Source organism: Botrytis deweyae (genome assembly GCF_014898535.1).
Source record: "Botrytis deweyae strain B1 chromosome Unknown BDEW_051, whole genome shotgun sequence".
Lineage (NCBI taxonomy): Eukaryota > Fungi > Ascomycota > Leotiomycetes > Helotiales > Sclerotiniaceae > Botrytis > Botrytis deweyae.
The window spans coordinates 221413-243216 of NW_024066258.1; the positions used below are offsets into that span (position 1 = coordinate 221413).

Below are 21804 nucleotides of genomic sequence, written 5' to 3' on the forward strand. Positions count from 1 at the left end.
GCTTCCTTTCCGGAGATATTTTTATTAGTCTAAAAAAGCATATCTTCATTCAACTACTATTGCTTTCATTGAAATCACGCATATTTGTCGTGCTTCCTAATCTTCGGGTGCACTTACATGAATACTGATATTTTAATGCGCTTGTCATCCAGGCTGCTTCTTTGAAGCACTTCCTCCACAGTGGGCACCTTGATTTGATGGTGTTCTCTGAATTTCTGGATGTGAAGATGTGAAACCAAGCAACAATGCTGAATTTCGTCGCACGGTGTTTCGACAACAAAGACAGATAGGTCAGGAAGTTTCTAGCAGTAAGACCAGTTTCTGAAAATTTGGAAGCTCGATTCTCATCTGTCGTTGAAACCTTTATTCGAAAGACATGTCTATCCAATTCTGGAGCATTCTTAGAAGGTGCCTTAAATGATTAGAGTCAATCAAAGAATTATTTGTGACAATACATACCGGGCTCCAGTCACAACAATATTGCTGAAATATAAATTCAATTCATTCGCATTATGGCCAAGTATTTGGGAGTAGATTTCCCCGAAACGATGAATCGTGCAGAGGGAAAAGCTGCAGAGAGAACCCCCAAAAATACATCCACAGCACCGCGGAACCCTTTTCTGCCTCGAAATACGATGCTTAGAAGCTCCTCTATCATTTCCGGTCCAGCTGCGCAGCCACAAACCTTTCATTCTGGAGTTATAGCAAAAGGTCAAACATCCAGATTTGTGGAAGAAATTAGCAGCGATGAGGACTTAAAAAGCTTGGTGAAAAGTATGGGGGCGGCTAAGACCTTCGATGAAATGCCACTGCCTCCTGGGAAAGTAAGGTCAGCAACTGCATGCGAGGATCAGACTAAAGTGAGTGATTCTTGTGAAGCAGATTCCAAAAGACACTACTGACACTTTCTCATAGGCTGAGGAAGCTGAATGCTGGTTCAGGAGATGTGGGCTGATGTAGATTGTCGAGTGGAGTACGGATGTTATCACGAAGTGTTGGTGGCAATGGGACTGCCGATGCCACCAGTTTCTGGCATATGTATTCCTTGGAACTTCAAATTTGGTGTTTTTTGCTTTCTTGTAGGGTTCTATAAGAATATGAGTACACCATTTTCTTGTAACGTTCCCAAATACCACGAACATAATGTGACTAGGGGTAAAGTAGATTCTCTAAGAGGGACGACGACATGCCTTTGATATGTGTGAGAAATATCTAACGTTCAAGGCTCTTTACCTGATAACCTGAATTTTGCTGACCCTCGGGAAATACTGGCAATCTCGGGTGTAGTTTTATGAGATAAATCAAGCCGTGATCGGCTTTAGATCTGTATTTACTACAATACCACCAGGCTAATGATTATGTGTCAGGACTACAACCTCGAATAATACCTCTTCTGAATAACAAATTAACTGCAAATTTCTACAGTATCTAGTATTTTCTGACTTCTTTATACCACTCAAAGGGGATATTTTAATACATATCTAGGTACTTTGGCAATGCCAGAACACTGCTTCACACCTCCCAGCTCTCGCTATCGCAAGGATGCTTTTAATAACTTTGAGTGAATGACTATCCCCGCAGGTCATTTGGTGGCTGAAAATTATATGAGAGTCATTTCCACTCTATCGTGAACAGCCCATCCAGTAATGAGATTCATTCACAGCATTAGCACATTGAATATCCATAAAGCTTGCTACATGTTTCTTAAACAGATAATCCCCTCACAAATAAACACAGAACCATATAATAACCTGCAAACTTCACAAACGCAGGAACAATACATCCAGCAATACTACCTCAGATCAAGGTAAGTCTATGACTTAGTCAACGAAGCTAAATAGCCTGCTCACCATTCTCATAGTATATCAAATCGAAATAACGCCATGCCTGAAAAAGAATCCAAGACTTTGCCGAAGATGAATGTCTCTTCGGCGTGGACTCTACTACAGAAAGTGTCGACACTCGTCAACAATCTTTCGAAATCCCAGGAAGAAGCCCAGTTGTCCAGAAATACGGACTCGCAGACAATCGAGAAGTTGAAGAATAAGGTAAAATCACTTGAAAACGAATTGAAGGGAGTCAAATCACTTGAAAAAGAATTGAAGGGAGTCAATCAAGACTTTGAAGGACGGATCAGGCAGCTCGAGAGCGCGATTTATCGTTCGAAGTGACCCGCCCCACGTGCGGATGGTCAAGACTGGAGTCTGAGCGGATCAACAACAACTTCAGAACGTTAGGAGCTTGCATACTTTGACAGTCGATTGAGAGATTTTGACAACAATCAAGATTGTGTTACTACCTAGGGGAATAGGTAATTGAGGACCAATGTACCATGATGGCGTGCTTGTGTAGGAATTGATAACTCAACGTACGGGAAACCTTTGGTGAGCGTTGTATTTGGGAAGGATCGAGTGTATGGGACTACATAGAGGTAAACTCATTACGTTTCATGGAAGGAATCTCATAACTTGGCTGCAGCCTAGATTATTCGAATTTGGTCAAGGACGAATTGTCATTTCATGGAAGTCCCGGCGACCTGAAACCATGAGTTAGTGGGACAATTGCAATATACATTTTCCAATGAAACAACATAAATTTTCGAGCATTTCTCATCTTCCAGCCTCCACTTTCACTTATCATGACTTACCAAGTGATTGTGTATATCCAAAATTTCGTGCCAGGGTTAACAAACAGAGTAGTCGGCCAACTAGCCAGTCAACAGCACCGGCTTCCAGCTGTTGAACGAAGCCAGCAAGCTAGAAAATTATCTACAAGCACAGTAGCTTTTTCGCTGATAGCTATATACTCAACAAGGCCAATTACAGACTTTGTGAAGTTGCTCTGAATTTTGGTTGTCTGAACAACTTTTGGACGGCTTTAGGATTATTCAAGATATAGTTTGTGGATTATGTTTTGGAAGAATGAATTGTTGATATTGAATTTACAGTTGCATACAAGAATTGAGCTCAAAGAGGTTTGGAAATGAGAATAAAAAGTACATCATTTTTCTAATCTTCCTGTCACCAAACGACCACTGTGTATGTAAAAGCCAATCAGAAACTGCTCAGTAATGCTGTTGAAGGTTCATTACCCACAGCGAGTGAATTTACTCAGCCCATAAATTGTCAAGGTGTATGATTCCACAAATTGTAGTATTTAATTACACAAAATAGCGGGCATTCATGACAATCTGCCATAAAAGAGGCACAAATTCTCTTTGAGCATCCAAACTTAAGCAAAGAACACCAACCACCATATCAAGCCCCAATTCCCACAGTCGAACTGGAATTAAGCAATCACACCACCAAGCATAGTGCCACGAGCATCTCACCAATTTACCAACCACCAACTCCTTCCTATTTCATTATTTGATTCAAGAATCATCATCATGCCTGAGAAGGGACGATTCGCAAGTGCCACAGATGAACAATTGAAAGATGTCAAGTGGTTGAGGGCCCATTTCAAAGAACTTCAACAAGCACAGGAAAGACTCGATGTTGCAGAGAAAACCATCCTTGAACTAAAGACTTCAGTCAAAGAGCTTTCTGAAAGCGTCAACAAGCTTAAGTCATAGATAAAACCATTCTTTGTAAGTATCTCTCCCATAAAAGCCAAATCGATATGGTTCTCTGAATTCTCACAAATGCCCTAGGCTAAACGATGACAGAGAATGAAGGTGATTCATTTGACGGCATGACAATCTTGGGGTGGTGGAATTTATATCTTGGAGAAAATGGGGCTGGTTGAGTCTGGTAGCTGAATTGAAGACCGAAATTCTTAGGGTTATCTTGTAGTGGCTCCACAAGGTCGCCAATGTAAAGATATTGTTTGGGCTCAAGGATCAGGAGCTAGCAAGATATAGAATGGAATGGTACATCGCGAATCTCAAACATAGTCAATAAAAATCGAACATCGTGAGGTCTTAGCAATGCCACACCAGTTCACGTTCAGTTGCATACTTCTGCTCTGGCATTGAAATGGCTAGACTCGTTGCGTGAATAATATCCAAATATTCAAGCGCGCGAGTCATAAGTTTCATGTCCATAGTTTGACTTCTATAAGATATCATTGTTATGTATTAGAATCCCATATATCTGCGAGGAACCGTTGGGAAGAACCAAAGTTCGCAGCTTTAATACACTCGCATGGACAATTAAGTCATATATCTACGCATCATCGTTCGTTATGGGGGAGACGATAGAGCTTGAATGGCAATGCCTATATATTCCAGCATGGGTTGAGCAATTCGGTCCAAAATGAATGACTGTGGAAGAGGTTCATTGTTGTGACTGTCTTCCAGCAATTATGACTGAGTTTCTTCTCCGTGAAAAGTCAACTCAAGGGCTGCTTCCTCCACATCATTCCTTTATTTCACAACCAAACAATTTGAGAGATAAAAAGCCAACATATCTTCGCATACCAATTCCAGAAAATTCTCCCGAATCACTCTCTTATTCAAGAACAGCTCAACATTCTAACCACGAAAAATCTGAAACATTCGCAACAGAACTGCATTTCGAAGTCAAGATGTTCTCCCCCGCCGAAGATTTCCAAGGTCAACCCACTGATAACGCGCTGGAGAAAAGCGAGAGTCAGAAAGTGTCGATCGTAAAGCACTGCCTACGAAGTAGTCTTCAAAGAGAGGAGAACGTAGCCAAAATGGTATGTCCACCATACCCCTACAGACAAGTAGTACTTGCTAATAAATGACAAAGACAGCGAGAGGTGAGCGAAATGGTTCTAGCTCTGGCTCCCAAATGCCAACAACTTTCTCGGGATCGAAAAAGCCCAACGCTAGATCAAATACTTTTTAGATTGAGCGTTTAGTTTATAGAATATTCTTATATCGTATTTGGCCGTCTAGCCCGCTTCCCATCACTTGAAGTAAGGAGCCAGCACGCGCATTTTTTGGTCATTATCGTTGGTTTAGTATCAGGTGCGCAGTTAGGAGCGGGTAGCCGGTTCTTGAATTGCAGATGTTGAATTTGGCATCGATTAATTCGATTCCAAAATGCCAGTATAAATCTTTGTCGGTCTATTCATTAGTTTAGAGGCTCAAGCTCTGGTACGAGTGGGTAATCTAGTCTTTAGAACGACGGCATTGGATGTTGGTGTTCTATCACGTAAATAATCCACCGTATAAAGAAGAAAAAACCGCTATGAAATGCCTTTTGATTTAATGTATAAATCTATCCTCATGTGCGCCCCGTTCCAGTAAGCCCACAATGATATATGCCGTGCTCCAGTATTCCAATATTTACATCTCCCCGCCACGTAATCTCGTTTTTTATACACTATCTAACCCCAAGTCTTAAGTGCCTTCATGCTTCCCTCTTGATCAAATGCCTTGTGCATGTCGAAGCTGTTCCACAATAGATGGGGCTCGTGACCCCAGCCTCTTCTCATACACTCGAACTCGGCCTTTCTGAAATAATCTTCCAAGATTGGCTTATAATCTGGGTGAGAGCACTTTTCAATGATGACCTTGGCTCGCTCTTTTGGACTTAATCCTCGGACATCAGCAAGACCTTGTTCAGTAACGACAACATCCAAATCATGCTCGGTTTGATCGACGTGTGTGCACATAGGAACGATGCAGGAAACACCGTGAGCATCAGTCTTAGATGGCCTAGTAGATGGTGTGTGCATGATACTGTATTTAGAAGAACGGAGGAAATCAGCTGAGCCACCGAGGCCGTTCAACATGCGAGAGCCCATGACATTTGTGCTGTTTGCATGTGCGTAGATATCGACCTCAACTGGTGTGTTCATTCCGATAACTCCCAGTCTTCTGATGATCTCAGGGGAGTTAGAGACTTGCTGTGAGCGAAGCAAAAGTTTATCGAAGTATTGCTCCCATCCATCGTAGAAGCGCTTGAAACCATCTGGAGAGAAACGAATAGATGTTGCGGTTGCAAAGTCCAAACGTCCAGAATCGAAAAGGTCAAGGAAGGTATCTTGAAGCACCTCTGTCCAGACTTTGAGGTTCCTAAAGTTAGATTCGGCCAGACCACCAATGACAGCATTGGCAATGTTTCCAATACCGGACTGAATTGGAAGTAGGTTCTTGGGAAGTCGGTCATGCTTCACTTCGTGCTCAAGGAATTCAATCAAATGAGCAGCAATTGCACGCGATGTAGCATCTTCTGGCGCATTTGGTACAGTTTGATCTTGATAATCAGATTCGACGATGGCAACAATCTTCTCGCTATCAACAGGGATTGCGGTTGTTCCAATACGGTCCTCTGGTGCCATGATCAAGTATGGTTTCCGCTTTGGTGGAAGCTCGGTCATGGTGATATCGTGGAGTCCCTCAAAAGAAGGCATAGAGGTGTTGACTTCAACAATGATCTTGTCCGCCATTTGAATCAATTCTGGTGACGCTCCAACAGAAGCTCCTGGAATAATACCGCCATCTTCGGTAATAGCTGTAGCTTCAACAATAACCACATCCAGCTTTTTGTTGGGACGATCTTTTGTGTAAAATCCATAAACCAAATCTACAGGAAACATAGACAGATGTTTGTCGAAGAAATTGATGTTGCCATTGTTGATGCCCTTTGCAATAGCCTTTCCGACCTGATGAGGACTTCGTCGTTCGATCATATTCAATTCTGCCCATCGATTTTCCGTTTCCGCTCCAGAACTTGCACCTACGAAAAGGGAGTACTTGAGCTTGCCCTGTAAGTTGTTCTTCTCTACGTGATCTGCGAGCATTGTTGGGATCTTCCTACACGGTTTCGGTCAGTATTGGTATCCAGCTGAATCAATCATGTGCCATCGTTTGACCCCTCTCTGGACAAGCACCGCAATACAACTGCAATTGTTACTTACTTAGGATATCCAACACCCGTGAACCCAGACCATCCAATGTAAGCTCCATTGGGGAACAAAGGGATCAAATCTTGAGGATGAGCAAGCTTCTTAAGCAAAGATGGTCTCCTAACTCGAGATTTCAATGCAGCAGAAGCTGTCAAAGCTGCCGCAGATGCCATCTTGAGAAGATTGAGCTAAAGCGGAGGTATAAGCAAAAACAAAGCGAAAAAGAAAACAAGAGAGGAGATGAGATTCAGAAAATGAGGATTGAAGGTGGGAGATATCTACGTATTTAATAAACCATTGTATGATCTGTTTACTTCGGCAAGTATAGTCAAATTGTAAAGCTCAACCGGGTTCGCTGGGACGACGGCGCCCCGCAACGATCGGTTACAAGGAGATATTTCACTCCGTCATCGCAATAATTCGGTTATTCGGTAACATATCAAACACACTGACACAGCATTGTACTGCTACAGTGCTATTGCCAACTCTATTGGAGAGTCATGAAAACTCAAGGAATCATCTTTTATTGGTGGAAAAGGTTGAAAGCATGGAATTCTTATTAACAGATATCAATCCCATAGCTGGGTGTAATGACATTATCAAATTACGTTAGAGAAAGTTTACTTGGCAGTTCCAGCAACTAAACAAATACCTTTTGCCAGTACCTAGTAGCCAGTCTCACTCAATTAAGATCATGTCGTCCAATGCTGATTTCATTACACATCGAGTTCAAACCTTCATCTGAAGAATCATTATACATTTATTTCATTGACTTCATTCTCTATACAAATAGTTCAACGACGCCTTTGCTCCATATCCTCCTGTCTCGGAGGAGCCATATTCATGGCTTCTCTTGCTGCCCTTAACGCAGTCTGGTTTATTTTCAACTCTACACTATAGTCTCCAAATGCATCAACTAGCTCTCGAAGTCCGCTTTTGAGGACGGCGAGGAGCAGATCAACCTCGGGACTCTCCTGTCTCCCTTCTACGTCGGTCCAATGAGCCCCCAATCCGGTCCTAAAATCTTGCACCTGGAAAATTGTCTTTGTATATGTCTCCACGATATCCTTGATGTCCTTCTGTACTTTTCCATATTTATCCTCAACAAGACTACACACAGCAAACCTGGTTATCGAGTCGATAGCATCAATGATGATACCTAAATCGCCATGTGGTGTTCCCAGTACTACGCTTGCAATCTCCTTTCGATACTCCTGCCTGAATGGTTTTCCGAACGGTAGCTTGAGGATTATGATCGCCTGCTCCCGTAAAATGTTCTGAAGTCCTTCGGGCTGTTGGAACTTTGGGGGAAGTGCGGCTTTGATTGCTGCACTCTTCTTGTCGTCCTTCAACTGGCGGCGACGAGACATCTTATCAGGTGGTGATAATTCTCCCTGGCTCTTTGCAAATGAGCCTACAGCTTCTAAATAACGCCTGCTTCTTGACTCTGCTGGTTCGGATTTCTCAACGAGACCGCCCCTTGGTTCATCCTTGAGCGATTCGGTTAGTAAACGAGGGAGTGACGATATTGTTTCTGGGGTTCCCTGCTCCTCGTACACATTGATCACGGGTGCTTGTTTTTTAGGATCATATTCCTCGATACGCTGGTTGATTTCATTAACGGTTTCAAGGCATGTCGCAAGGATTTGAGACCAAGCTGAACCGCCAACGCGGTCAATGTCTTCAAAGATGGCTTTCCGCCTTCCTTGGTATCGCTGAGCAATTTCTACGAGTTCCCAAAATGCGAATGCCTGAATGGTATTAGTACAATCTAGTAGGAGCTGTAGGGAGAGACTTACTCTTGTTTGTAACTTTTTACCCTTTAATCCAGTTAACAAACTTCCATTTGGATCTCGAGATTCGTAGGTAATTGGTCTGTCGTTCTTCAAAGGCGCTTGCGCTACGTAAATAGAGAAAGCAAGATTTCCAAATTCCCACAATAGCGTAAGCATTAGCCCGGCAATGATCGTCCTAAGAACCATGGTCCAGTGAAAGGGTAACTCATTCGGAGGAGTGGCAGCCTTGGGCAAATTCCAGAAAATCTTTGCAAATGACCGAGTAAAACCCCAAACGCTCTCTCTGATATTGAAAGTGTAAATCGGTAAGATAAATGGGATGGGAAGGCTGATGTTCATAGAATAGATAAATGGAGATACCACTGCCATTATAGAAATACGCTTAAGACACTGAATGGCCAGAGGCATTGCCTTCGCTTTCAATTGTATCATTGGCAGTACGGTTGTGTGCGAAGGTTGCTCAGATGAAACTTCTGGCCCAGTCTTCGTAAGTGGAATGTCGATGCGATCATAGTCGTACCAAAGGTGGAATCCGGCTTGGACGAGAGCATTAAATAAAAGGAAGACGGTCAGATATATAGGTTTCTCGTTCAATATCGGTCGACTTGTTTTTGCTGCAAGCTTGATGCGATTAAGACCTGCGCTCTCAGAAACCGACCAAACGTATATCTCGCTGAAAAACCACGCTGAAAAGAGATACCAAAGTGCTGTCTGGACCGTCTGATATCTGGGCGCATATTGTGTAAAGGTGTGGAAGCTCGAGTTTGAGGTTCTGATTCCTACGTGTAATTGGGCTACTCGAAGGATGAATATCATAAATGCGCAGATGAAGAAGAGGCCGGTTCGGATGCCAGCTCTACCCAAAGGAAACCATGACCAAAGGACTACGAGACTTGATTAGCATTGTGTATTGAAAGTTGTGAAGCTGGAGAAGACCTACATGAATTCCATTCCCCAATCCATACCGCTTCGACGTAACATACTGCTGCTAAGACAGCGGTTGCCAAAGCAAATCTTCTGTGCAAGGCTGGAGTTAAAAAGTCCTTATAAGGACGAATCCTTACTGCGGGTGGCATTGGTGGAAATTTTGTGTAGATGTTACGTCTTAAAAGACTAAAACATCAATAGAAGAAATTAAGATCTATGAAAGGTCATTGATCATGTTGTCGTTGTTGAAAAATCAAATAAAGATAGCAATACACGGCGATGCTTTTGTTGATATTCAGTTTTCTAGGTAAAATAAATTTAGAGTTGGTTGACGCGAAAGGCACTTGGGCACTTTGGTGGGTGACCCGCCCTAGGTTGATAGGTAAGAGGTAAGGTACAGACCACACAGTACAGTACGTCAGCCAATTTAGGATATCACACATCAAACATCACTCGCCCACTCACCCACCCATCATTCCAGATTATCACAACTTTCGTGGGCGAAATAGGCAGCGAGCGAATTTGTACATAAAAATCATACAATATCTACACTCATTTGACACTCATTTGAAAACATCTCAAATCATCAATAACAACCAAATCATGTCTTTCGATCAGTTATCATCGTTAGAGTCGCAACCGACGACAATGCGAAGAGAGGATGATCCTCAATATGCGGACGATCCGGAATTCCAAAGATTATCGCAAGACCTTATGACAAAGCTCTTCTCATTGACAGGAAATATCTCAAGGCTTTCAAATGAAATAAACTTATTGGGAACGAAGAGGGACACGGAGAGGGTTCGGGAAAGAGTTCACGATCTCTTGGAAGACTCAAAGGATGCCTTCAAAGAGATTGGCGATGGCGTCAAGAAGATACAATCGTGGGAGGATGTAAATGTAAGTAATAAGATGTCCTGTATGATGTCAATGGGGTATTGATAGTCCATGATAGCCATCGCAAAAATATACTCAAACAAAACTTACGCGCGAGTTCCAAAACAACTTGACCGAATTCCAAAATGTACAGCGCCGAGCTCTCGAGAAACAACGGTCCTCTGCTACCGCAGCACGAACGGCAATGGAAGAAGCGCAATCACCAGGAGTCGAGAGTGGCAATCAGTTTGGGCAGCAACAATCCCAAGAGCAGCTTAGATTGGCTTCGCAGGATGAGGTTGATTTTCAAGATTCGTTGATAGTAGAGCGTGAGGCCGAGATCCGGAATATTGAACAAGGCGTCACTGAATTGAACGAGTTATTTCGAGATGTGGCACATATTGTCAACGAGCAGGGCGAGACTCTTGATTCAATTGCCAACAATGTCGAGAACGTACATACAGATACAAGAGGGGCTGATCTGGAATTGAGGAGTGCCGCTAGATATCAAAAGAATGCTCGGTCAAAGGCGTGCTGTTTACTATTGATATTGGCGGTCATCCTCACTATTATTATACTCGCAGCTACCTTAGGGTAGGCGCATTTCTTTGAAACGGTTCTATGTGTTAATATCCTTGGGGGAGTTTTGGCGTTTTCCCATGGCATCCTGCTTCCATGTCTTCACACTTTCATTGTCATTTGTACGATTGCCGGTCAGAATGTTTTTAGAACAATTTCAATAAAGCAAGAGAGGGTGATAGGATTAGGTATTTTGTCACAGTCCTATTGTCACCTACCTTTGAAACTAATATACGATTATTAAAACCCTCTGCATCTACGTTGTTCAGCTGTGATTGATTGGCTATGTTTGTCAATTGCTCCAATGATTTATGTTCCTAATGATGGCGGCTAAGATTAAAGGGAATCAGCGGCAAAAGCAAACTACATAAGTCCTAGCTAACAAGTGATTTTATCGGAAGATACGATTGATTGATCATAGTTCACCTAGGTAGGTACCTAGTAGTTGATATTGCTTGTTTTGTTCCCCTTGGAAGCCAATACTCTTCGCATCGAAACTCATGATAGCCTGACATCATCACAAGGCTTCGTCTGTCACTCAAGCGCGTTCTCCATCCTTTGGAAGATCCGCGTCGCCTTGTTAAAAAAAAATAAACAACATATTATCACATTAATACATATACTCATACTCGTACCCACTCGCTGAAAATTCCAGTATGGGTATCGAATTGGATCAAGCTAGCCTGCAAAAGGCTTTCCAATCTCGTCCAGATATACAGAACGCCATAGCGGCAGCATCACAAGGTAAAGTACATATCTCTCAGCCTTGCAAGAAAAAGATATGTAGATATAAAAAGTCGATAATGCGCCAACAACCATGGAAGAATTGATATTTTTGAAATTCTAACTAACCTATGAGCATAGCTGGTCCAGAATATATCGAGCTATTCAATCAAATTTCCCTATATGTCTGCGAGACAATAACTCAGCAAGCATCAGAACCAGCTTCAAAGAAACGTCGCATAGATGAGAGCCTCGCAAGTCGAAGTATCCCGAATAGCACAAATGGTACATCAAACAGCGTTGGAAGCGCGCCTGCTACTGGAGAAGATCCAGTCTTGCTTGAGATCAAAGAAATCTCGGTGGTAATACCGCAGCGCAAGAAATATAACCTCTGTTTCACATCAACACATCTCTATGCACGATTGCCGACCTCTGAGGAACCTGCGTCTGGCATAAGCTATGCCTGGAAGGACATTGGTACTCCTCTTACTCATAATTTACTGGAATTTTGCTGACTAGTATCATAGAATATATATTTTGCCTACCAGTCCCAGAGAAAACGCAAAAACAATACAATTACATACTCTTCCCCAAGAACTCTATTATATCACCCTCAAAACCTTCAGCATCTGCACAGCCCGTACCTGAGCCATTAGTTTTTACCATCACCGATGGAGCGCCAAAATCAGGGACTATTGCTGGAACAGATAGTTCAGCAGCTTCAGCTGTCTCCGATGACTACAAAACACTTTTTAACTGGGCTATTACCGCCCGGTTGAAGGCCGTCGGTAATGTCCTCAAGATCACTGAATCAGACCCTAAGCTTTTTGCGAGTACAGTCAAGCAAAGTCATCGACCAAGCGAGAAAGCAGTGCATGTCAAAGCATTCAGAGGATCTAAAGACGGTTACTTGTTTTTTCTACCTACTGGAATTCTATGGGGATATAAAAAGCCATTATTATTCTTACCACACAACCGCATTGCTGCACTATCCTTCACAAATGTCTTACAGCGTACCTTTAATCTTTCACTCGACATTGATATGTCAGTCTCAGGCGGCGAAGACACTACCGAGGAGATGGAATTTCAAATGATAGATCAAGAAGATTTCACTGGCATAAATGAGTATGTACAGAGATATGGATTGCAAGATAAGAGTATGGCCGAACAGCGTAAGGCCAAGCGATTGAATGTGAATGTGATGAAGGATGAAGAAGGAAACGTTGTAGGAAATGCGGAAGCGGGAGAGCTGGAAAGGGCAGCGCAAGAAGCGGAACAGGCAGCGATGGACGAGGAAGATGAGGATGAGGAAGATTATGATCCAGGGAGCGAGGGTGAGAGCGAAGGGAGTGGCACAAGCGATAGTGAAGAGGACGATGATGAAAATGGAGAGGGTGGAGGTGCTGGGGACGATGACGATGATGAGGGTGGGGAGGAGGAAGAGTTGTAGGAATAAAATGACTCATGTTTTGTCATCTAATCTGTGATCGGTGCTGAGTTTCTGGTAAGATATGCCATTTCAGAGCTTCAGTTAGACATATAGCAATTCGGGGGTACTAAATAGCTTTTGTATGAGTATATGAGTAGCCTTAAGGGTCAGAGTTGCATCAATCTAACTCGTGAAATAAGTGCGTTCTTTCACCTCGAATCTCGTGGATACTTTTTGGAATCTCAGTGTCAATATAGCCCTACTAAAAGTATTATGTCGTCTGAAAGGATCAAGGAGGATCACACTTTCAAATTGAAGCTTCTCACATGTGTTGCGATACAACTTTTTTCCTTGCTCTATCAAAAGCCTTATCTCAATCCTTCATTGCTCTTCTCTCCCTGTGTGTAGAATCGACCCAGGTTTTGGGAGCTTTGCGAAAAGTCTTCCTCCACTAACACGAGAAAAGAACGGCAGTGAATCATTCGCGATGTTTGTGCAATCATTTGGTAGTTGAGCTGGCTTTGGAAATGGTCCAGCGGCTTCTTCCAGATTTTGACAGGCTTTCGTATGTGTCAATGCTATGGACGTTGAAAAGGGGGCCGAAAGACTTTTACTGTCCAGGTCAAATTGTTGTGTTGTGGACATTGATCTGGATGATGCATTTCAATACATGTTTTCAGTATGTCTTACGCTAATTACTATGGATCCCTACCTTCTGATAGTAAGTATGCTCACTCCATACATAGAACAGACTTGATCTCACAGTGGCATTATGTCGTCTTGTTAGAGTCAATCACAGTTACAAAGCTCATACCGGGGTACTTTGAACTTCTAAAGGGAGGTATGTTCGCATCCCAGCAGGACAAACATCCTACACCTCCATGGTTCTTACTGGCATGATCAATTTTGCTGACGGTCTACATCATCCACGTAGAGCCCAGTGCACACAATGATCTAATGAGAATACGTAGACAGACCGAAACTGACAATTGTCTCTCCACGAATATCTGTCATCATCCCATTGCCTGGATCATTAAAGCATCAGGGCCAACTGGGTAACGAAACTCGACTTGACTAACTCATTCCAATGCACTTGCCTTGGAGCCATCATCCCAGTAAGAAGCCCTCATCTTCGAACGTCTTGCACGTGAATCTACTCTATCTCGTCTATTCAAATGGTCGGCTCATCAACAGCTTCCTCATAATTTTCATTATGTACTTGTAGTATATTCACAAATGAAAGTCCACAGAGTATTTATCCATGACACATCCACCCCCACTGCCAAATCCACCGATATGAAAAATCTTCTCCTTACGCCATCATGCAGCTTCAACCTTAAATAGTTGGAATCTCGAACTACTGGGGACCCCACTGCCATCGACGTCCAGCCCTAACGCCAAAACATATGTAATCACTCAAGAAGAAAGTAATAATAATGAAAACTCTTCACTCGATCAAATTTTCACAAGACTCCACCACTAAGAGTAGTCTCTACATGCAGTAGGAATTTGACCGGCCGATTCCGCCTGGAACGAAGAAATTGGAGCAGGGAATATACTCAACAGGGATTTTACGCATAAGAACCTTCCGTATGTCGTTGGATTCGGATGCGCACACCGAGAGACCTTGCTATCGGGATCCAGTACCGAGACATTTTGTATGGATGAATTCCCAAACAACTTCGATCTACATCAAGAACGACGTCGTTGAGAAGCATGTTTAGAACGGGCGAGAACCAGTTGTTGGGATGCTTCGGTGCTTATACTACTTTGGTCTTTCCTCCACCTTTACTAGAACTGGGACAAATCAGGCTTGGTGCTTGAAAGCACATGTGTCATGTAGCCCTTGGAATAAACCTGAAAAGCACGTTGGCGTGGGGGGGGAGGGGGGGAGGTCGACTTGCAGTTCCTAATGCTCAATTATTGATGCATGAGCACGAGAAGCATGAGGTGACCCCCCAAAAGAAAGCTTCAAAATCCAACAATCGGTATACATAAAACTATTAATACTAGGATTTTCGTAAAACCCCAATTCTAGACCTCTGTATCTGCATAAACTTACATCGTGGTTCCAATTCTTGTCTCTTGCATATTGAAACTTCGCAACTCGATTGGAAAGTACATTGTATCGTATGATTCTAATCCGTGATTATACGATACAAGAAAAAGACCCTTCTCGGGTAAAATGAAGGAGCTGAAGAAAGGTTGAAAAGGCTTCGGTGTCGTATTTTTGTGTATCGGATGTATTTCCGTGCATAAGGGCTTGGTTCGCAACATTCGAAGGGTCCGTTTGTAAAGTTGCCTCGAGGCAAGCCAAGAAATGTTATAAATCTATATCTCCGAATATGCATGTTGTAGACAATGGATTTGAATATGTGGATGAAATATGGAATGATATCTCAAAAGGCTGTGCTTTGTCTATACACTAACACCTATATGCAATGTACAGTATATTGCAGACGCAGGAATACTTGTCTGAGATGTTAACGAATGGTCTTCAATATTGTAATTAGGTGGTAACAAAACGTACAAAAGCTCACGGGCAAAGTTGTAACCCAAATGTACTCATACGTGAATGTAAGTCATGCGACTTTCAAGAATTTATCTACTGTACCCTCTCGTACAATAACTATTATCGGACGAAAGACCTCGAGAACTAGCATGCAAGAAGTCACTTGCCAATTCAATATTATACTCAACTTTGTTCCCTATCAAAATCATATCACGACATCTACCTACTACACTATAACGCCCACGATATGTCGTGTCTTTACCTTGAAAATCAAAAATAGGCACGGGAAATCAATCACCCTCACTCAATGGGTTCTCAGAATAGAAAACTGGCAAACTGCAGTATCACCTCCACCAACTCAAGACCCCGAAACGCCATCATCGTCGGACTCGGACGTATTGATAAACCTACAGCATACACCACCGCAGCAAGATCAACGTCCCCGAAGACACTCGTGTATGTATGTATGCATGTATCTTCCTGCCTGCAAGCCAACGGGTCGAGTACATGAGGTTTAATATGATGCATGGGATGCAAATTTCGAGTACCTCACAATACATGAATATACCAAACCTCGTATGAAGAGGCCCAACGTTTCAAAGCATGATACTGTATTGATGGTACGAGTACATGAGGTGTACATAGCAACATGACCAGCTTCGATCATCACGACATATCATTTCCTTCGTACCACTCGTGAAGCCCTACGGTGATAATAACCGCTTTCTCATATCACAGATGATAGGACCATCGGTACGTAGAAACGGACGTTCAGGAAAATGTGCTCGAGCCGTTCAGTCAGTCCGTCCAACCCCAGATCAACAAGTTGCTACAAGCCTTATGGCAATTCACAATACCGGCTGCACGCATTGGCTCATGCGTGCACTCTCATCTGATTAGGGCTCGAGTTGACTGAGTTGTATTCCAGAGACGGGAATGACGTGGGATTAGAGTCAATGAGAATGGACGAGGCTTGTCCCTTGAAGAATCCTTCCCTTCTCCAGCCCGCATCTGCAGATAAGTTTAAGTGGCGAGATCAGATAGGCTTTTGAGGAGGAGTAACCACAAAACTCGTGCCTAATTTCCTTTCCTGCCCCCCCCCCCCCCCCCCCCTATAACGTGTAACTTCCTGGACGTAGCATTGTACATACTACATGATAGCCTATCGTAGCTTATCGTAACTTCGTCCAAAACACTTCATCCCATCCCATCACATAAAGTCTCCTCTGTCTTGTAAGCACTACCTACCATCTAATATCCTTGAAAACTCATCCTCTTAAAAACTTACTTTACCAAACCTTACCAATAGCACTCCCAAACTTTAAACTAAGAGCCCCAATTAGAACTTTCCCATGTGTTCGCTGTTAGTACGTATAAAGTGTTGTAGTAATTAGACCCCCAAACCTTTCCCAAAAACGTGGGGACGCAGACAAATAGAGATACACCGATTACACCGATCACATCAACAGCGTCATAGCAACATACACACAGCATGCACACCTCCAGCTCCAGACCAAGTGCAGCGTCGATCCCCTAAATAGGAAAGAGAAAAAGATAGTCGCCTCAAATAAGTAGTTGTTTCGAGCGGTGGAGGCTATCCGTTCTTTTTGAGTTATCTACTCGGTAGTGTCTACTAACTATAATTGTATTGGCTTGTTTCAACCTTCATTGCCCAGAACTGCAGGTACACTTTTTTTGAGCCCTGGCTACGCACTCACTTCCTTGCATGTCTAGATTCCAGCTACACTTCTCTAATCAGAAGTCCATGCATTGCTGTCCGTAGAATACCAAAGAAGCTACGAGGATCTCACTAGGTGCTTGAAAATCTTCTTATGTTGAGTTTGTAACATATTGTTAAATCCCGCCCCGGTTGGTGCTTCTTTCAAATCTAGTTGCCTTTTTCAATCGGAAAATAATACCCGATCCGATATGATATCACTTAAAGTCACAGGGCAACAGAAGGACGGTTTCAAGAAACTTCCTAGATACATTTTGCTTTGTGTTATTAGTCGGTCGAGCTTGAGGTCTGTTAACGTGTCTCGAGCGTGTGCTTGCCCATGCCTTTAAAATATGATGAACTCGTAGAGCATTGTTAGTGAAGCTAGAAAGCCATTTCAGAAAAACCGCAGCGTTAAATCCTCAGAAAAATGTAGTAAAAATAGAGAGATTCTGAAAAGAAATTCGAAAATCAGATCGTGCTGAGAGGTTACAATTACTAGAGAGTGTTCCACATGTGATTATCGTCACACCAATCAAAATAAAGGGCCAATGTATTGCTTGGATAAAATGTTTTCCATTCAGCGGTAGGGTATCTAGAACTAATATTCAAAAATCCTCCATCCATGTTGACTACCACCTCATTTGTTCAATCCGTTGATTGACTGGCTAGCTTTGCGCTTTTCCACATTGAAATCTTCGTTGAAAAGATAATTTCAAGGATAGCCGCCATTGCGTTGTGTTGCGAAATATTCCTCCCGTTGAATATCACTGCTTATCCACTTCCATTGCCCTCCCATCCTGGTTCCACAAGATCGTCCTTGTCCTTCCCACCACACCATCCTTTGATCAACTGTCTATTCTGTCCCATTCTCCCCTCTTGGTATCTTGCCCTTTACCTGCTACCGGTATATTACAAGAAATACGCACAGGTGTTCGCTGTCCCATTAATCGCCCTCTTAGGGGACTTTTGCCTAATCCCATCCGATCCGATAATCCAAGCTCCTGTTCATCCCCCTTAGCCAAGCCAGTCTAGACCCAGCTCAAATCCCAGTGAAATTTTTTGCGCTCCAGCTCCATCGCTTCACGTGAAAACACAAATAACACAGGAAATAAACGCATGAAAAGAAATCATCCATAGTATTAGTATGGATGATTTCAAATAAACAGTAAACAATACACAAGAACAACAATGCTAAATAAAAAAGAAGGATAGTAAAGATCTCGGATCTCAAGTTGGTATTTTTCATAGTTGCTTGCTAAGGAGTGTTTGGGTATAATAAAAATTCGTTTCGTTCGTAAAGTCGTTAAATAGATATGGCGGGATGGTACAACCATCAACCAACCAGAAGTAAAAACAGGAATAAAAATGATGGCTCGTGAGGGCCAGAAGCTTCTAAAAGACGCTTTTTCTCCATGGTATTCAAGGTTTCCCTAATCCCACGGGAAATTTATCAGTGAGAAATCGGAGAAGCTTGGCTTTCTTGCTGGGGTTTCGTCGAAGTTGTGCGGCAGCTTGAACCATTGGTCCAACGATATCTTCGTCGCCAAGCTGAGGGAATTTGCCTTCGCTGCGTGGATCGTTGAGTGACGGAATTTTGGTCATAACATTGCTTGAAGAAGAGTTGCCGAGTGTGTCATGTTTCAAAGTAGCGAATGCGTCTGTGGAGCTCTGAGCTGTGGTCGCAATTGTAAGTTCGTTGTTCTTCATCCACTGGAGATCTATTTGGGCCCATTTCTCCTCAGTCAACTTGTAAGTTTTTGAAGTAACGCCATAGTGTTCACCTGTGCGAACGACATGCTTGGTGTAGTTACAACGTGCAAGGTCCCAGTCGGCTCGTAGTTGCCGGCAAGCTTCGAGATCAAAATTCTCGGGAATATAAGGCTCAGGATGAATCACAAAGTTAGCATGGCCGAGTTTGTTCGCCCACTCGTCGTTTTCCTCGGCGATGAGAATCGAGGGAATCTCTGAGGAAGGAATTATGTAATTCGATCTGATTGTCGAGCGATGGAAGGAAGAAATTGAGGGCTTAGTACTCAGGGGCGGCGACGGGATGCCGGGTAATTGGTATGTAGTTATGAAATCAATTGGCGTGTTGGTACCAGACGTTGGATCGCTCGAGTCAGCGACAGAAGGTGATTGTAAAGGTGACTGCATTTTGAATTGAGCATTGGCTAAAACATCGGTCATTAGAGGTGGAAGTAATGGCGTGCCAGCCAATCCTTCTTCGAATTCCGATGTGCTAGTTTTCGCTTTTTCGATATCGAGGAAGGATGTTGTAGAGCTGTTATCACGACCCCCGAAAAAGCTTCTAGATGGAGTGAGCGGTAATTGGAGATCAGAATTGTCGTCCATGGGTCTGCGGCCGGAATTCGATCTCGATGAGGATCTACTGGACGGAGCCCTCGAGGTTGCGTAATCTCTTTGTGTATCAGAGCTGATAGATGCTGCTGAGGAACCCGTACCTTTTCTGGAATTCCACTTGCGTGCGAAAGAGGGGAACTTGGTTCCGAATCGAGATGTGAGTCCATTGAGCGGCGATTCGTTTCCTCTCCTCTTCTTGTATCTTGAATTGATCGAGAATTCTCCATCACTAAAGAATTCGTCGGAAAGGTCATAATCAAAGTCTTGATTAGTAGACAATTGAACTGAGCTTTGAGCCATAGATGTATCGCTGTGCAAGCAATACAGATCGTCACCTACATTACGAGAAGCAAGGATTAGCTATCACCCTTCAAATCTCAACCAATGAATATGTATGTATTTCGCGATGATCGACTACCCCGCGTAATCATCAAAGAAGGGTAAACAATAAATAAACATATAGATATATGAAGATTTTGTATGATACTCATAGGGCATGGTACGAGTAAAGGTGTGAGTGAGACTTACACAAGCAATTGTATAGTTCATCGCAATCCAGGAGATCGTCATCGTCGTCATCTTCAAACATAAAGTCATTTTCTCGTTCGCGAGGAGGTTCTTCTTGAACGTCAGGTAGTGATCGCTTTCCAGATTTATGGCTTGTGAATGTGGGTGAAGACGGACTCTCGTAGAGATATTGAGATTCAATTGACGACGCTGAGCTTGGATGCCTCATATGTCCTCGTGTAGAGAAAGTTGGTGTGACTGGTGATGGTAGCTCCGATGCCGATGAGTTTTGTGTATGAATTGAGCACGAAAGATCCATATCTAATTCTGGTAAGCTTTCTCTAGCTTTTCTCTCTGCGATATGGCCGGGAAGGCGAAATTCAGCTAATCCTGTTGGCATTTTTAGGAGTCGGCGAGTATGTAGTTGTTCGAAATTCTAGAGGCTGGTCGATGTAGGCGACTTGGATTGTATCGATAAGGGAGTGTACTTGTTCAATTAAAACGGGTGCGAGTTTGAAGTGCAATTGACAACATAATATGAAGGTAATTCTTGTCTTTTTCTTTCGGATGAATTGATGTAGAGATACCCAGGTAGGGAAACTGCACAAGTAACTTGTTCACAACTTGGAATCATACGTGGACGTTTTGGAAAGTTATGCGTTTTCCAATGGACCACGTAGTTATGTGTATAGGTAGGTAAGCAAGTGAAAGTGCGCGCGGCGGTGGGAGAAATGTATGGATAATATGAAGACTTGATTGAATGCGTGGTTGGGGAGTTCTGGATCGTGTCGCGAACTTTTTTTATCTTTTACGGAACCAATTAGATATTGCTCTACCTAGTCGCTCTTTCTTGTTTTTTTCTCTCATCCAATACCCTCACGTGGAGGATTTAAGCTGGAAAAAAAGGAAAAGAAGTTGCAGGATTTCGGGGACTAAGTTAAGACTTACAGTAATTGGACAGATGGTTTGATATTGAGTTATTGCATTCGAATGATATGTAGGTAGGTATGTAGGTATGTAGGTATGTATGTATGTAGTAGTCTGTATGTATGTATGTAGTGTAGTATGTGGTAGCAATGTTTGACAAGAGGGCGGAGTGATGTATGTGACGGGGTACGACGGTGAAGGGGTTATCGGAAGTGTCTGGGGGGTGGTTATTCTTGAGGTATAACTGGTTGAAATGGGGTCCTGCTGGTCGATGAAGATTGATATAGATTGACGAGTGGATTTGGGATGATTGGAAGACGGAAGACGGAAGACAATGAACAAGTCAGAAGGTTTGGCAAAAGATAGAGATGGGGGAGGGAGGGGGGGAGAGTCGAAGTGAAGATTGAGAATAATCGGAAAAGAGGGTTGTGATTGTAAATGTGAATGTAAATGTGAATGTGAACGAGACCTCTTAGACCTTTCAGAACTCAGATCCGTGGGAATGGATGGTAGATCTAGGTATGGAGTAGAATAGGACGTACCTAGTCGACTCCTAGTCTCGTAGTCTTCTAGTCTCCCAGTCTTCTAGTCTCCCAGTCTTCTACTCCCAGTCTTCTGCTCCCAG

General features: G+C 43.0%; 7 protein-coding genes across 7 annotated transcripts; 3 read left to right on the plus strand and 4 right to left on the minus strand.

Annotated features, from left to right (window-relative positions):
* Nucleotides 1–3653: 3653 nt before the first annotated feature.
* Nucleotides 3654–4069, minus strand: EAE98_011705 (uncharacterized protein; the record flags this gene model as incomplete). Its single annotated transcript, XM_038959328.1, has 2 exons — nucleotides 3654–3848; nucleotides 3938–4069. 2 exons carry the CDS (start codon nucleotides 4067–4069, stop codon nucleotides 3654–3656), a joined length of 327 nt encoding a protein of 108 aa, XP_038804386.1.
* A 458-nt stretch (nucleotides 4070–4527) lies between these two features.
* On the plus strand, nucleotides 4528–4814 carry EAE98_011706 (uncharacterized protein; the record flags this gene model as incomplete). Its single annotated transcript, XM_038959329.1, has 2 exons — nucleotides 4528–4662; nucleotides 4716–4814. 2 exons carry the CDS (start codon nucleotides 4528–4530, stop codon nucleotides 4812–4814), a joined length of 234 nt encoding a protein of 77 aa, XP_038804387.1.
* Nucleotides 4815–5298: 484 nt separating this feature from the next.
* EAE98_011707 (uncharacterized protein) lies at nucleotides 5299–6995 on the minus strand (the record flags this gene model as incomplete). Its single annotated transcript, XM_038959330.1, has 2 exons — nucleotides 5299–6730; nucleotides 6835–6995. 2 exons carry the CDS (start codon nucleotides 6993–6995, stop codon nucleotides 5299–5301), a joined length of 1593 nt encoding a protein of 530 aa, XP_038804388.1.
* A 621-nt stretch (nucleotides 6996–7616) lies between these two features.
* Nucleotides 7617–9694, minus strand: EAE98_011708 (uncharacterized protein; the record flags this gene model as incomplete). Its single annotated transcript, XM_038959331.1, has 3 exons — nucleotides 7617–8573; nucleotides 8622–9502; nucleotides 9559–9694. The coding sequence occupies 3 exons, from the start codon at nucleotides 9692–9694 to the stop codon at nucleotides 7617–7619; spliced, it is 1974 nt and encodes a 657-aa protein (XP_038804389.1).
* A 454-nt stretch (nucleotides 9695–10148) lies between these two features.
* EAE98_011709 (uncharacterized protein) lies at nucleotides 10149–11019 on the plus strand (the record flags this gene model as incomplete). The annotated part of the gene is made up of 2 exons (XM_038959332.1): nucleotides 10149–10445; nucleotides 10501–11019. 2 exons carry the CDS (start codon nucleotides 10149–10151, stop codon nucleotides 11017–11019), a joined length of 816 nt encoding a protein of 271 aa, XP_038804390.1.
* A 637-nt stretch (nucleotides 11020–11656) lies between these two features.
* On the plus strand, nucleotides 11657–13173 carry EAE98_011710 (uncharacterized protein; the record flags this gene model as incomplete). The annotated part of the gene is made up of 3 exons (XM_038959333.1): nucleotides 11657–11744; nucleotides 11865–12200; nucleotides 12251–13173. The coding sequence occupies 3 exons, from the start codon at nucleotides 11657–11659 to the stop codon at nucleotides 13171–13173; spliced, it is 1347 nt and encodes a 448-aa protein (XP_038804391.1).
* A 4765-nt stretch (nucleotides 13174–17938) lies between these two features.
* On the minus strand, nucleotides 17939–21552 carry EAE98_011711 (uncharacterized protein). Its single transcript, XM_038959334.1, has 3 exons — nucleotides 21201–21552; nucleotides 20274–21057; nucleotides 17939–20080 (listed from the first exon to the last, which is right to left on the minus strand). Exons 2-3 carry the CDS (start codon nucleotides 20650–20652, stop codon nucleotides 18804–18806), a joined length of 1656 nt encoding a protein of 551 aa, XP_038804392.1. The 5' UTR covers nucleotides 20653–21057; nucleotides 21201–21552; the 3' UTR covers nucleotides 17939–18803.
* Between the last annotated feature and the right edge of the window lie 252 nt (nucleotides 21553–21804).